Source organism: Armigeres subalbatus, unplaced genomic scaffold (genome assembly GCF_024139115.2).
Source record: "Armigeres subalbatus isolate Guangzhou_Male unplaced genomic scaffold, GZ_Asu_2 Contig236, whole genome shotgun sequence".
Classification (NCBI taxonomy): Eukaryota; Metazoa; Arthropoda; class Insecta; order Diptera; family Culicidae; genus Armigeres; species Armigeres subalbatus.
In genome coordinates this window covers 65,122-80,688 of record NW_026942972.1, presented here as the reverse complement: position 1 = coordinate 80,688, position 15,567 = coordinate 65,122, and the positions used below count along the sequence as shown (strand labels likewise).

Here is a 15,567-nt window from a genome sequence, read left to right as displayed (position 1 = left end):
TCCACGTTCCGGGTCCAACTCAGGGCGTCTTCATCAAGAACTGTTACAGAGGAAACCGGGGTCCCCCAAGGATCCGTTATCGCTGTCACCCTCTTTCTGGTGGCGATGGAGGAGTGTTTTCCAACCTCCCGAAGGAAATCCACATCCTTGTCTATGCGGACGACATCGTCCTTGTAGTCATCGGCAAGCGGGTCAAAGCACTCAGGAGGAAGGCCCAAGCAGCAGTGCGGAAGGTGGTATCGATCCGTTGCTATTGGAGTGTTAGAAGATGTTCCCGCCTCTGTAATCCCCGTTGATGCGGAATTCCCCATGGTGGCGGTCAGGATAGAATGGCCGTTCCCAGTAACTATCGCTTCCGTCTACATTCCCAACGGCAAGATCGACAACCTGCTAAACAAATTGGCGAAGATCCTCGAAAAGTTGCCGGCGCCAATGTTGATCCTCGGTGACGTCAACGGCTACCACTCCTCTTGGGGTAGCCGCTCTGACAACACGCGCGGAAACATCATCTTCAACGCAGCCACCGACGCAGGTTTGATCGTCCTCAACGATGGCACCCCCACCTTCCGCCGAGGGTTGGCGGAGTCCGCCATTGATGTCTCTTTGGCTTCCAGTTCGGTCACGGACAGACTCCAACTCCACGTTCCGGGTCCAACTCGGGGCGTCTTCATCAAGAACCGTTACAGAGGAAACCGGGGTCCCCCAAGGATCCGTTATCGCTGTCACCCTCTTTTTGGTGGCGATGGAGGGAGTGTTCTCCAACCTCCCGAAGGAAATCCACATCCTTGTCTATGCGGACGACATCGTCCTTGTAGTCATCGGCAAGCGGCTCAAAGCACTCAGGAGGAAGGCCCAAGCAGCAGTGCGGAAGGTGGCAGAATGGGCCCAAGCATCTGGCTACGAAATGGCAAGCCAACAAGTTCGAGTCCATGTTTGCGACACAAACCACCGACTACCCGACCAACCCATCACAATAAACGGCAGCACCATCCCAGCAAAACACAGCGTGAAGCTGCTAGGAATCACCGTAGACCGACACCTGAACTTCAAGAGGCATTTTGAAGCCACCCACAACGCCTGCAAATCGAGGGTAAATATGATAAAACTAATCTCTAGGAAGCGTACACGAAGCGACCGTGCCACCCGAATCCGTGTCGCGGACGCGGTCATCAACAGCCGGCTAACGTACGGAATCGAGCTGACGTCTTGCAACTTCCCAGAGCTAGTCAGAAATCTCGCGCCGGTCTACAACAGATCCATCCGATCCATCTCCGGGCTGCTACCCTCCACTCCTGCGGACATAGCGTGCGCCGAAGCCGGTGTGCTACCGTTCCGCTACAAGGCTGCCTTGGCACTCTGCACCAGAACGGTTGGGTACCTGGAAAAAACAAAAACAGCGGACGGTACCTGCAGCCTCCTGGACAGAGCAAACGAGGACCTCCAACAGCAGTGCCAATTAAAACTCCCCGCCGGACTCCACCGGCTCGGCGCAAGACCGTGGGACAGCACCAAAGCAAACATCGACATGTCCCTGAAGAATACCCTGCGAACCGGACTCAGGCACAAAGCACGTTCAAGCAGAGGATGCATGAAAAATACAGCTCGCACACCATCCGATACACGGACGGCTCAAAAGCTGCAGGAAAAGTAGGTATCGGGATCGAAACTGACGAAGGAAACTCGGCATCCTACCGCCAGCCGAACTCCTGCTCGGTCTTCACCGCTGAAGTAGCCGCCATCTTTCAAGCCATCACCCTGCCAAGTCCAAATCCAACAGTCATCGTCACCGACTCGGCTAGCGCGCTCTCTGCGATAGCTGCCGAATCAAACCGTCATCCCTTCGTACAAGCAGTACAGCAAGCACTAAACCCAAACTTCACCCTGATGTGGGTCCCCGGCCACGCTGGCATCCAGGGCAACGAAAATGCCGACGTACTAGCGGCCACTGGACGGAGTAGCCCATACATCTGCCGCAGTATCCCGCAGATGACGCCAAACTATGGATCAAAAACCAAATAGCCGCAACTTGGGCAGGAGATTGGAGAAGACAACGGAACGTGTGCCGAATGGTCAAGAACTCCACCCTCCCCGGTGAAGATCTGCCTAACCGTCGTGAACAAATGGTGCTGTCTCGACTGCGCACCGGTCACACGAATGTTACACACAGCCTAGGATCTGGAGACTTCCACCAAAACTGCATCGTTTGCCACTGCCGCGTCACCGTGTGTCACATCTTTAATGCCTGCCCCTTGTACCAAGAACCCCGAAATTTCTACGCCATTACCAATTTTGCAACCGCACTAAGCAACGACGAGCTCAACGAAAGGATCACCATAAATTTTCTGAAAGACTGTCAACTATATAACAAAATATGAAGACCCTGCAACGAACCCTGACAAATCTCAAGAATAACGAAACACAACTCCCAACTCTGCTGAATCCCTACTGTCCCTGCTACGAACCTGGACATCTCTATCGGAAAAATGGAACACGCATCTTGGAATCCCAACTGACCCCGCTACGAAACTGGACACTCTGTAATCTGCACCAACAAAGTTGGAATTTTAAAGCACTAGAATAACAAATTACAACGGAACCCTTCCGGTCCGCTCGAAATAAAACTAGAATAAAAAATTTGAAGCGGCACCCCTCAGGGCCGTCTGATACTACAAAAATAAGCAATTTACCAGGGCACCCTTCTGGGCCCTACAAAAAACCAAAAACAACAATGTAAAAAACAATGTATTATATTTTTTGCGAAAAGAGGTGAGCCAGCCTAGGGCTGAAAGCCTCTAAAATAAAGACAATAATAATAATAATAAAATAATGTTTCGGTGGCATCGGCGTTTGGCGTGGAAGCTTGGTTTCTGTTATGATTGCATCCATTCAAATTTACGGGCTTAATTTATTGAATACAAGAAAGCTGCTTTCCAGCGCTCGACCCATTTTGATCTGGATTCCGCAAAGAGCGGTTTAACCATTTATAAGGCTGTGGAAATTATATTGCCACCAACAAATTATATGTTTTTCTGTTTATTAACAAGAGCTCTACTTATTATTTCCCATGTAGTGACTATATTTACTACCTAGTAATCCCCCAGATGAATTTTAGCCATAAAAATTGAAATGTAAATTTGAGAACGGCTTTTTACGAACAGATCGTAAGTTTCGAGTGGAAGATGGATTTTCAGTTATAATTCGTTGAAAAATGACGGCAGAGATATATTTTTTCCCATTGGTAATAATTATTTTGAATCTCATGTGTTATATTATGGCGTGATTAGCGTGAAAAATACTTCGCCTTTCTTGTATATTTGGTTTTTGGATTTTTGACAAAATTGCTTGGGAAAAAAAAGTGCAAAACAATTTTTTTTCATTTGTGATACATTTTCCAACTAGGACTCTTCGCTAAAAATGTAACGTGCCTTGTTTTGATTTGTTTTACGTAAAACCTAATTTTTTAAAATCTCTTATTATTTTTTTGGATTTTTCCCGTTTGCAAGGCAATGGCAAATAACATTCTCCGACATTGTCTGCGGAATTTCCATCAAAATGGCTCGCGCGCGCCGAAAACCAGCTTTCTTATATCTAATGAAGTCATTCCATTAGCCCCGCCCCTTCATTAATCGTTATGAGTGCACATTTTATTTGCACCCACATCATATCACAAAGGGGCGGGGCTAACGGGCTTAATTTATTAAATACAAGAAAGCTGCTGTTCTGCGCGCGCGAGCCATTTTGATCGGGATTCCACAAAGAGCGGTTCGACATTCGATGCAGCGGAGCGGACACAGCAGCATGAAGGCGTGGGTGGCAGTGGCAAAGCGGAAAATTTATTCCAAATTTTGGAGGCTTAGCGAAAAATCATAAAGTGGCGGTCGGACAGTTTCATCGCAAGGTGCCTTCAAGCGTTTGGATTTATTTATTTATCATCAGACTAAGGCCGGAGTGGCCTGTGCTGCACATAAAAGACTTCTCCATTCAGCTCGGTCCATGGCTGCACTTCGCCAACCACGCAGTCTGCGGAGGGTCCGCAAGTCGTCCTCCACCTGATCGATCCACCTTGCCCGCTGTGCACCTCGCCTTCTTGTTCCCGCCGGATCGTTGTCGAGAACCATTTTCACCGGATTACTGTCCGACATTCTGGCTACGTGCCCGGCCTACCGCAGTCTTCCGATTTTCGCGGTGTGAACGATGGATGGTTCTCCCAACAGCTGATGCAACTCGTGGTTCATTCGCCTCCTCCACGTACCGTCCGTCATCTGCACCCCACCATAGATGGTATGCAACACTTTCCTTTCGAAAACTCCCAGTGCGCGTTGGTCCTTCACGAGCATCGTCCAGGTCTCGTGTCCGTAGAGAACTACCGGTCTTATAAGCGTTTTGTAGATAGTCAGTTTGGTACGGCGGCGAACTCTATTCGATCGGAGCGTCTTGCGGAGTCCAAAGTACGTACGATTTCCAGCCACTATGCGTCTCCGAATTTCTCTGCTGGTATCGTTATCGGCGGTCACCAGTGAGCCCAAGTACACGAATTCTTCAACCACCCCGATTTCGTCACCACCGATAGAAACTCGTGGTGGGTGGCTCACATTGATCTCTCTTGAGCCTCTTCCTATCATGTACTTCGTCTTCGACGTGTTGATGACTAGTCCAATCCGTTTAGCTTCGCTTTTCAGTCTGATGTAGGCTTCCTCCATCCTCTCAAAGTTACGTGCCATGATATCAATGTCGTCGGCGAAACCAAATAACTGGACGGACTTCGAGAAAATCGTACCACTCGTGTCAATCCCTGCCCTTCGTATTACTCCCTCCAAAGCGATGTTGAGATGCAATTAGTTTGGATGCAATCCCTCCAAGCGTTTGGATGCAATTAGTTATTGGAAAGTCGCATTGGGAAATGAAAAATTCTCAGGACTCAACAGTTTATGGACCAACAGTTTATGGAAAGACAGAGTTAATTGCGAAACTGGATTGCTTCGGTGGCATCGGGTTTGGCGTGGTAGCTTGGTGGCTATTTGTGATTCCATCCTTTCAAATTTACTGCATCTTCTCTCTTCGACGCGCTATCAAATTCGCTATTTACGATTGAGTTTTGTACTTTGAAGAAAGATTATTTCGGATAGTCGTATCAACCTTCTTTTGTATAAAATGTTGGCTTTGTATAAAATCAATGAAAACGCCACCTCAGTGGAAACTATTTACAGCAACCACCCATCGGTGAACGTCGCTCGGACAGACAGATGCCAAGAGATAATGTTTTGTAATATGAAGAAACTTCGTCTTGAGTAAAATTTCTGTTGTTATTCCTCGCAACAAAACGCATCTTAAATAAACAACATCTCATACCCAATTCAGAATCTTGCGAAAAATTTCATAGGATTCTTAAAACTTGTCATTCTCCAAACGGTATGTTGTCTGCGGAATCCGATCAAAATGGCTCGCGCGCGCTGGAAAGTAGATTTCTTATATCTAATGAAGTAATTCTATTAGCCCCGCCCCTTCATTAATCGTTATGAGTGCACATTTTATTTACACCCATATCAGATCACAAAGGGGCGGGGCTAACGGGCTTAATCCATTGAATACAAGAAAGCTGCTGTCCGGCGCGCGCGAGCCATTTTGATTCGAGCGGTTTGACATTCGAGTAGCGGAACGGACACAGCAGCACGAAGGAGTGGGTGGCAGTGTGGCAATGCTGAAAATATATTTAAAATTTTAGAGGCTGAGCGAAAAATCATCAAGTGGCGGTCGGACAGTTACAAGGCAAGGGTTCGACAAGCGATTAGATGCAGTTAGTTATTGGAAAGGCGCATTGGGAAAAAAAAAAAATTTTTCTCAGGAACAACATTTTATGAAAACTTGACTTGATTGGTAGTGAAGAAAACAATCGCAACTTACACTATTTATACTACGCTAGGTACCTAATCTAATCTTATTTGCCTACTTGGTAAATAAAGTAGGCAAATAAGATTAGATTAGGTACCTAACGTAGTATAAATAGTGTAAGTTGCGATTGTTTTCTTCAAGTCGAGTCGAGTACAAGACACTGAAGACGACCACACAGTTGTGGTCGAAATACGTATCTGCAAAGATTACGAAAATTAACTGGTGGAATTAAATGGACAGTACTTAATTCGTCTTAGACGGTTTAATACATTCCACTAAACGAGCTTAATATATTCCTTTGAAGAAAGATTATATCGGATAGTCGGATCAACCTTTTGTATAAAATGGTGGCTTTTGTATAAAATTAATGAAGATGCCACCTCAGTAGAAACTATTCACATCAACCACCCATCGGTGAACGTCGCTCGGACAGACAGATGCCAAGAAATAATGTTTTGTAAAATGAAGAAACTTCGTTTTGAGTCAAATTTCTGTTGTTATTCCTCGCAACAATACGCATCTTAGATAACCAACATATCATAACCAAATTCAGAAAGAAAATTGGTTCTTCTCAGGACCAGCATTTTATGGAAAGAAAGAATTAATTTCGAAAATGGATTGTTTCGGCGGCATCGGGTTGAACCTGGTAGCTTGGTTGCTGTTAGTGATTCCATCCGTTCAAATTAATTGCATCATCTCCTTCCGCCGCGCTATCAAATTTGCTAGTTACGATTGAGTTTTGCACTTTGAAGAAAATTTATATCGGATTGTCGGATCAACCTTCTTTTGTATAAAGATCTTTTTGGAGGACACCATCCTCAAAAATGGCTGAAATAAAGGAGAAATAAGCAGAATCAGACGTGGCGTGAAACCAAACGCAAATATATTTATTTGCAACGTTTGGTTTTCGCTCGCGATGTAAGCGTACGTGGCAAAGTAAGGATTGTGATGTCCCCGACTGAAAGCCAGTCGAGTGGCTTCAGCGGCCAATGAGTCATGTTAATTCCACGGTTAGAGACTCAAAGTCCATCCAACTGGGAACAACTATTCAACTTCTTGATTCAGTTGGCCTCCGAGCAGTTTGCAAAACGACACAAATTATTATGGCAAATACCATCAATTTTGAATAGATACGTAGTCCTACGTCACCTTTGCGTACAACCCGATTGGGCTGCACCTTTGAGTTTTTGTTCAGAGGGTCCATTATACGCACGGGGTCCATTACTAGCACTCACTCCCTACTTTAAATTGGTAGTGTCCTCTTTGCGGTATGGTAAATGTTGTTTCCTGTTTCGACTAGGGAGTGAGTGCTAGTAATGGACCCCGTGCGTATAATGGACCCCCTGAACAAAAACCGAGAGTTTACGCTTGAATCTACAATTTCCTGCAAACTTCCATAGGATAAAGTTGCTTCACTTATCAGGGTAGTAGTTCCATCCAATTGTTTTGCACTGGGAGACTGGAATTTAGTTATATTAACTAATTTATGAATGTAAACGCGCTAGAGGGTCCATTACTAGCACAGAAGGGGGGTCCATAATAGGCAACAGGAACATGTGGAAATGGAACATGTGAATCAAATGGGGGGACCATAATACGTATGTAAACAAACTCGATGTTGCGTATTATGGACCCGGGGGTAGCCATAATAGGCAACCTGGCTACATACTTTCAAAATACATATTTTAGTAGTAAAATGAATGTTTTACCATGTGTTATGTACGAAACGCGATGCTGATACCTGTTGATTGTCATCTAGTGCTGCAGAATGGCAATTTGTCATGAGTCTTACTCTAGCGAAGCGATTGAAGTAAGTTTCCGTCGTCAAGGGTCCATTACTAGCACTCACTCCCTAATCGTCTAGTGGAATTTTCCAGAAGGCTGCTTCGAGGTCTATGGAAGACAGAAAACGAGATCCTCCTAGATTGTTCATTATGGAAGCAATGTGTGGGATTGGGTAAGCTTCTTGGATTATAATGCTGTTGAGTTTTCTTGCGTCCAGGCATAGTCGCATCGATCCATCTTTCTTCTTTACGGCTACTACGGGGTTATTCCATGGACAACAGCTTGCTTCATCAATTACGTCCATGCTTAGCATCCTGTCAACTTCTTTGTTTAGGTCGTTCAACAAGAACTTGGAGATAGAGTAATATTTCACCTTGAAAGGCGTTGTTGTGCCTGTATCGATCTTATGATGGTAAACATTGGTTCACCCTAGCTTTCCGGTGTTTTTGGAAGAAGGTAACAAACTTATTGTATCTTGCAGGGCTTGCTTTTGCTCCTTGGTCAGTGGCTTTGTTTTGGTGTCAGCTTCCTCTACCGTAAATTCTGCTTCACACGCAACGATTTTTATCCCAAACAAATTCCAGAAACTCATACCTAGTATGAATGTCTCTGGAAGAGATTCCACGCATACTATGGGAACTACTGACTTTTTGTTGTTGTATTCAAGAGGAACGAAGGCGTAAAAAGAAACTGGATGAAGAGTGTTGTCATCTGTTCTGATGGTTCCGTGAACAGGATACTTTGTGATGTTAAGCTCTGACATTATGAGAAGTAGGTTTTTTCCCATTAAACAACTGGTTGCTCCGCTGTCCAATAAAGCCCGATGAGTTTTCCCCATGATGCATACGTCTGCATATGGGCGATTATCACCTGCTGTTAAGTCGAAGATAATGGAGCTCACGTGACGGAAGTGAGGAGTTTCTTGTAGTGAAGGGATACTAGCATGAGACGGAGTATCCATCCCCTTCATTGAGGGAACCCCGTCCTGGCGTTTCCTTGATCAGCAGGAATAGTTGCCTCCGGAATAGCTTGTGACATTCTGGCGACACAGTCCGGACAATTTTGAGAGGTGAAACCCTTTTTCCCACATCTGTAGCAGAAGAAGAACGTTTTTGGGTTCTGACATGACATGAAAGTGTGGCCTCGCTGTTGACATTGCCAACATGCAATTTTATCTTCTGTCCTTTGGTTATAGGGAAACTGGTTTTGATTCAACGACCAATTGGTTTGTGTCCTTATTGCGTTGACCTCGTAGTCCTGTCCTAAAGGTTCCATTCCTGCGGTCTGAATCGCTTGCGTTGATGCGTTGGTAGAAGGCTCTGTTGTTCCTGTGTACGGGGCGATATTCAGTTCTTCTTCTTCGATGACATTCCCTCGTTGAGGTCGCATAGGGTGTAATGGATTCGAGGATGATTGTAGAGGCATCGATCGTGACGATCTGTTTAGCGTTGGCGTAGCAAATCTCGGTTCCATCGATACGGATCGTGGTATTTGTGCAGATTTGAGCCTCTGCGAAAAGGTTTTAGAGTTGTCATAGTCTTTGCATACTGTTGTGAACGGCATCTCATATAATCACCTGAAATAATAAATTGAATTACTATGAATTGTTAACAAATACCTGCAAAAACAAATTGTAACTTACCTTGTTCACCTTACCTCCAAAGTCATGCTAGACACACTCACATGAAGACACGAATTACACAATCTCAGTTGAATACAAACCATCGAACAGTAAAGTAAACGCTCGTTCTTTAACGCGGTCCGAAATCCCGGGAGGAGGTTGCTGTGTGTTGGGCTAACCTCAACACCACGTGTGGAGAAAGCTATCACGTCGTCTACATCGTTTTCGATACCCCAGCGGTACGAAACTGGTCCTATCGTCGGTTGCAGCAGCACCATCAGTTTATTGCCGCCTATCTGCATCAGAGAGTCGATATCGCATAGTCGCCGGTTAGTGCTAAGCACGTGCTCCCGTCGATTCATCGTCATCGTCGTCAACAAGTGCACACTAGAATCATATCGTCGTCGTCATCATCACTGAACGGACAATAGCAACGGACAGTATCCAGTCGTCGCCGTTGTTGCAGTCTTACCTGTCGGTCGCAAGAAATCATCATCGTCATCTGCTATTTGTGCCTTCTCGTCGAATCATCACCATCGCCCGCAAGTGCAATAGGGTAAGCGCACTCATAGTGGAGCACTGTCATCATCATCGTCGTAACGTCGTCATCCATCGGAGCAGTAGCAGTTGTTTGGATCGTATTTCTTCGTCTGCCGCCGTAGCACGGAAGGTACTCAGACCCTAAGGAGAAGTTGGGGTAAGGTTGTAGCAGGTAGCAGCAAACACAGGTACTTGACTTCTTTTTTTCGGTGAAGGGTTTGGCCAAAATGACGCCCCCAAAGAAGGCGACTAAGCAAACAAAATTGAAAATTCTGTATCGTCGGCGGACAAATATTTTGGGTTCCGCAAATTTAATAAAATCGTTTGCTGACACGTTCGATGCCACAAAAATTATCAGTTACCCATACGCATTCAACGACTTGATGCGTTGTGGCAAGAATTTGAGGAAACACAAGATGAAATTGAGATTCTTGAAGATGCGGAAGAAGAGTTTTTGCAAGAAAGGGAAGAATTTCAAACCCTTTACTTTGAATTGAAGGCTTCGTTACAGGGTAAACTTCCCGTACAAGCACCCGTACCTCCGCCACCCCCTCCTGCTCAACCATTATTGGCTTCCGTCCCCATTACGTCGAGCGTTCGTTTGCCTGAAATAAAATTGAAGGAGTTCTCTGGGAATCTCGATGATTGGGTGTCATTCCGCGATCTTTTCGTCTCGCTAATTCATTCGAGCGTACAACTAACGGCTGTACAAAAAATGCATTATTTGCGAGCTGCACTTTCTGGCGAAGCAGCTCGCCTCATATCATCGTTCGAGATTTCCGCTAATAATTATCTCGTAGCGTGGAACTTGTTGAAAGAACGCTTCGAAAATTCAAATTTTCTGGTAAAGCGGCACATGTCTGCATTACTTACGATTCCTACTCTGAGAAAAAAGTCTGCACAGGGACTTGCAGATCTTGTTGATGAGTGCCATCGTCACGTACAGTTGCTGGATAAACTCGAAGGTGCTGAGAATCATTGGAATTCCTTTCTAGTTGAAAAATTGAGCCAATGTCTTGATGCTGTTACACTCCGTGAGTGGGAGACACTTGTTTCCGATGAAGAAGACTACCCGAAGTACAAAGACCTGCTCGAGTTTATCCACAGAAGATCGCGGAAATCCAAACGCTTAAGCTCTCCCAATCGGCAAATACCCAATCCGAGATAAGGCAAACCAAATCACGTTCCGTCGTCTCACATGTTGTTTCTGACAATATGGCCAAGTGTGCTAGCTGCAAGCAGGCACATTTCCTGTTCCAGTGTGAACAGTTCCGAATGCTCTCCCCCCAACAAAGGTTTGAAGTCACGAAGAAGCACGGGCTGTGTATTAATTGCTTGAAAGGGACGCATCAAGCAAAGAATTGCTCCAGTGGTTCCTGCAAGAATTGCGGCAAGAAGCATCACTCGATGTTACATTTGCCACCTTTGCCAGCTAGTAGCTGTCAATAAACCCACTGAAGCAAACACTTTGGCGTCTCGTCAAATGTCACATTTCGTTCCGAATCATATCGAAACATCTCCATCGGATGAGCCCGCGATCGCCTAACCACCTGTCACGACGTCGGTTCGTTCGCAATTGTCGCCCGATCATCCTTTCCTAAGTTCGTCGTTTACGTCGGTTGATTTCGTTTCTCCATCCACCTCCTGTCAAAGTGCAGAAGTGAAAACCCAACCCTATCCCGGCAGTCAACGGTTATTCGGTCAACAGCAATGATATAGGTTAAAGATGCAGAAAACCAGTACGTTCACGCCAGAGCCCTGTTAGATAGCGGCTTACAGCAAAGTTTCATTTCCGAAGCATTATCCCAAAAGCTACGTTTGAAGCGGAACAAGATAAATTCGTCAGTTAGTGGCATCCGTCGTCAACGTTCGATATGCTGTGAAACTATCGATCGCTTCTCGTTTTGAATCCTTCAACGCCGAACTGGACTGCCTCGTGCTGCCGAAGCTTACCATCTCGCTGCCGGGACACCACATTGATATCTCTCGTTGGAGGATCCCAAGGCATATCCCACTCGCTGATCCACAATTCAACATCAGTCAAGGTGTGGATATCATTATTGGTGTTGCTCAGTTCTTGGATCTTCTCCAATACGAGCAGATATTGGTCACTTCTGGTTATCCTGCGCTACAAAAACCGGTTCTGAGATACATCGTCTGTAGAAAACTAGAACAGCCAATGAATGAAACCACAAAAACGCAGACTTGCCACATTTGTGTCGAAGACAGACTCGATACGCAGCTTCAGCGGTTTTGGGAGATTGAAAATTTTGATGATGGTAAGGCTTTAACTCCAGATGAACAACTTTGCGAAGATCACTTCCAAAATACCATCGCTCGTGATGAGACGGGCCGATACGTCGTACGACTTCCGCTCAAGGAAGAAAAGGTGTCGATGCTTGGAGATTCGTATACCTCGGCGCTCCGGAGATTCCAACACATGGAGAAAAGATTTGTCGCAGATGAAGATCTCCGTCGCAGTTATACAGAGTTCCTGGAGGAGTATGAGAGGTTGGGTCACATGGAGCCGGTTTCCGTCGCGCCGCGTAGCTCACAGTTTTTCTTATCCCACCATGCCATCCAGCGCCCAGACAGTACTACCACCAAAACACGGGTGGTATTTGACGGTTCCTGTCGTGGAGCAGCCTCGCTATCGCTGAATGAAGCACTCTACGTCGGACCAACGGTTCAGCCAACCCTCCGTCCGTCTGCCACGATTTGTCATAACAGCTGATGCAGAAAAAATGTTCCGGCAGATATGGATCCACCCCGATGACCGGCAATTTCAGCGAATTCTCTGGCGTGGAAAGCAATCGAAACCTATCCGTACTTTCCAATTGAAAACTGTCACGTATGGTCTTGCAAGTTCGCCATTCCATGCTGCACGCGTGTTAAAACAACTGGCCATCGACGAAGGACTGCACTTTCCACTGGCGGTACCAGCGATACTGACAGGTACCCAGGGTAGAAATATTTCACAGTCAATGCAGTGAAAAACATGGATCTCAGTATAATCTGCAGTCGCCTTCTTCGCCGCCGTGGTGAGTGCGACTGGGTGCAGCCGAAAAATCATTTCCAACACCGACCTTTCAATTTCGCATTCAGCCACTCACAAGTCACTCTGACATGCTGCTCAGTTCGCTCCTTACCATATGACTGTGAGTAGCCCATTTAAACGCGTGGTGAATTTTTTCAATTTGCTGGGTGAATGTGTACATTTTGCTGTGGTAGATTTCATCTTCGCGGCGCAGTGGGTGATGTGAGTTCTGTTGTTTACTTTTCTGCCTCTCCGGGAATGTGAGGTTGATTTCAAAGCAGGAAGAAAATAAAAACATGATATAAAAAAACATCACCTTCATCCAGTGCTGCCGAAAATTTACAACCCTGCAGGTACCTACGTAGATGACGTCATCTTCGGACATGACGACCACGATACAATGGTCGAAACATGCAAGCAGCTGACGGAAATTATGAAGTCCGCTGGTTTTCTACTTCGAAAGTGGGCTTCGAACTATTCAACAGTTCTAAGCAACGTTCCAGAAGAGTTATGGGAGGCTTCCGCAGAATAAGAGATCGATTGTTCACAGGCAGTTAAAACCTTAGGATTGTTGTGGTCCCCCAGCGGGACGTATTCAAATTCAAAGTTCTTGCTCTCCCAGAACTGGATGTCATGACTAAACGGATTGTGGTTTCTTTTCGATCCACTCTGGCTCCTCTGACCAGTGGTAGTGAATGCCTAGATGTACATTCAATATCTCTGGGCAGATGACTTGTCGTGGGATGCTGAGCTAACAGAAGACGCAGCAGTGCACAATGGGGAAATCCAATTTCAAAGGTGGAAAAAATTGATAACTTTCTCTACGAACAACTTACAGAAGAGATCAAGAGCTTATTCGAAAGGGAATTTTGCAAAGAATTCAGTGAGTACTGTTTCATGGACGTGGAACGCTTCGGTATGTAGTTATTGAGCTCGTTTTGCCCTAATGCCCCATATATCGCGAGTTTCCAAACTATTTGTCATTTTATCTTTAAGACATTGTTCTAAAATTGTGTTTATCTCTTCACTGTGGATCCAAAGAAGGGCACTAAATGCATTTTGTTGGTAAAAGTTGGAAATTTAAGGGATTTTGGGGTCAAATAAGCATCAAAGTGCATTTTATGTGCAATTTTCATGTATTCTGTAAAAAATAGTAATATTTACAGATAAGTGTTGATATTATTGTCCCAAAGAGTTGAACAGATATTGACAAATGTTTGTTGAACGAAAATTAATGAAATAAATCGTTTCACAAATGTTTTATTTGGTTATTTGTTGAGTAAAACCCAAATTAATCCACCTAGCGGTGACGATGCCTTTCTCGATTAAATCAAGATATACTGAAGGTGGTAACTTCGTTTTTTTCCAATTCCTATCTACCAAAAATGTTGGCAATTTTGTTTTTCTGTAAAATAAGCATAATACATTATGTTATAATCAAGTTATGACGATCGTGAAATTTTCTTTCATCCATTTTTGACAGAGAAAGTATTTCAAGTACATATTGTTATTTCTAACACATAATATTGATATAATTGTTATGACTAACTGGTCGGGTTGGTATTTAACATCATGGGTCTCCAAGACTTCTATAAAAGGTTCGATTTCGGAGTGAAATGTACACGAACATTTTGAAAATTAAGCCAATAATTCTCAAAGCCGACTAGAATATGACGTCAAATACATTTAAGATTATTCAACCAACGACACCCCCACCTCCCTTCGCCAAGGCCACGATGCCATTTTTGAACCTGGTGCGAAAGCTCCGATAAAGTATAATGGCAATAAACATCATCGAGTCGGCTCTACACTCAAAAGCGCGTACGTTGTTCGTCGATTAGTTTTCGTGTTCAACACGTTCCACATTGTAAGCTTTGGAAAGCTTTGCTCGTTGCGTTAGCGTTATCGATATTGCCGTAGCGAGGTTTCTAACCCATCGAGCAAACGTAATTTATATTACAGCATGGTACCTGCTCAATGCTCGTAGTCCCGATTATATGAGAAAACCCAGATTAATCCATCTAGCGGTGACGATGCCTTTCTCGATTAAATCAAGATATACTGAAGGTGGTAACTTCGTTTTTTCCAATTCCTATCTACCAAAAATGTTGGCAATTTTGTTTTTCTGTAAAATAAGCATAATACATTATGTTATAATCAAGTTATGACGATCGTGAAATTTTCTTCCATCCATTTTTAACAGAGAAATTATTTCAAGTATTATTATTTGTAATACATATTGATATAATTGTTATGACAAACTGGTCGGGTTGGTATATAACATCATGGACTTCTATAAAAGGTTCGATTTCGGAGTGAAATGTATACGAACATTTTGAAAATTAAGCCAATAATTCTCAAGGCCGACTAGAATATAACGTCAAATACAATTAAGATTATTCAACCAATGACACCCCCACCCCCCTTTGCCTAGGCCCTGATGCCATTTTTGACCGATTCCTAAATATAAATAGAAGACTAACAAAACCGCATACACAATATAATATGGAGATGTATAAAACGAAAACTATATTCAAATTTGCCCTTGAAATCACACGAACTTCACCATAACTCCACACCACCCAAACTAAACAGCATGTTGAAGCATCCATGAAACCCCTCTGTTCCCCTTCCAATGTATGATGACACAAAACAAAAGCAAACACCACCATGGCTACGAACGTACGAACCAGTA

General features: G+C 44.5%; 2 protein-coding genes across 2 annotated transcripts; both read left to right on the top strand.

Moving 5' to 3' along the window:
- Window positions 1–309: 309 nt before the first annotated feature.
- On the top strand, window positions 310–2,019 carry LOC134203799 (uncharacterized). Its single transcript, XM_062678650.1, has 3 exons — window positions 310–532; window positions 615–1,560; window positions 1,602–2,019. Exons 1-3 carry the CDS (start codon window positions 310–312, stop codon window positions 2,017–2,019), a joined length of 1,587 nt encoding a protein of 528 aa, XP_062534634.1.
- Window positions 2,020–12,014: 9,995 nt separating this feature from the next.
- Window positions 12,015–12,569, top strand: LOC134203798 (uncharacterized). The gene has a single exon (XM_062678648.1). The coding sequence runs from the start codon at window positions 12,015–12,017 to the stop codon at window positions 12,567–12,569; it is 555 nt and encodes a 184-aa protein (XP_062534632.1).
- Window positions 12,570–15,567: the final 2,998 nt, after the last annotated feature.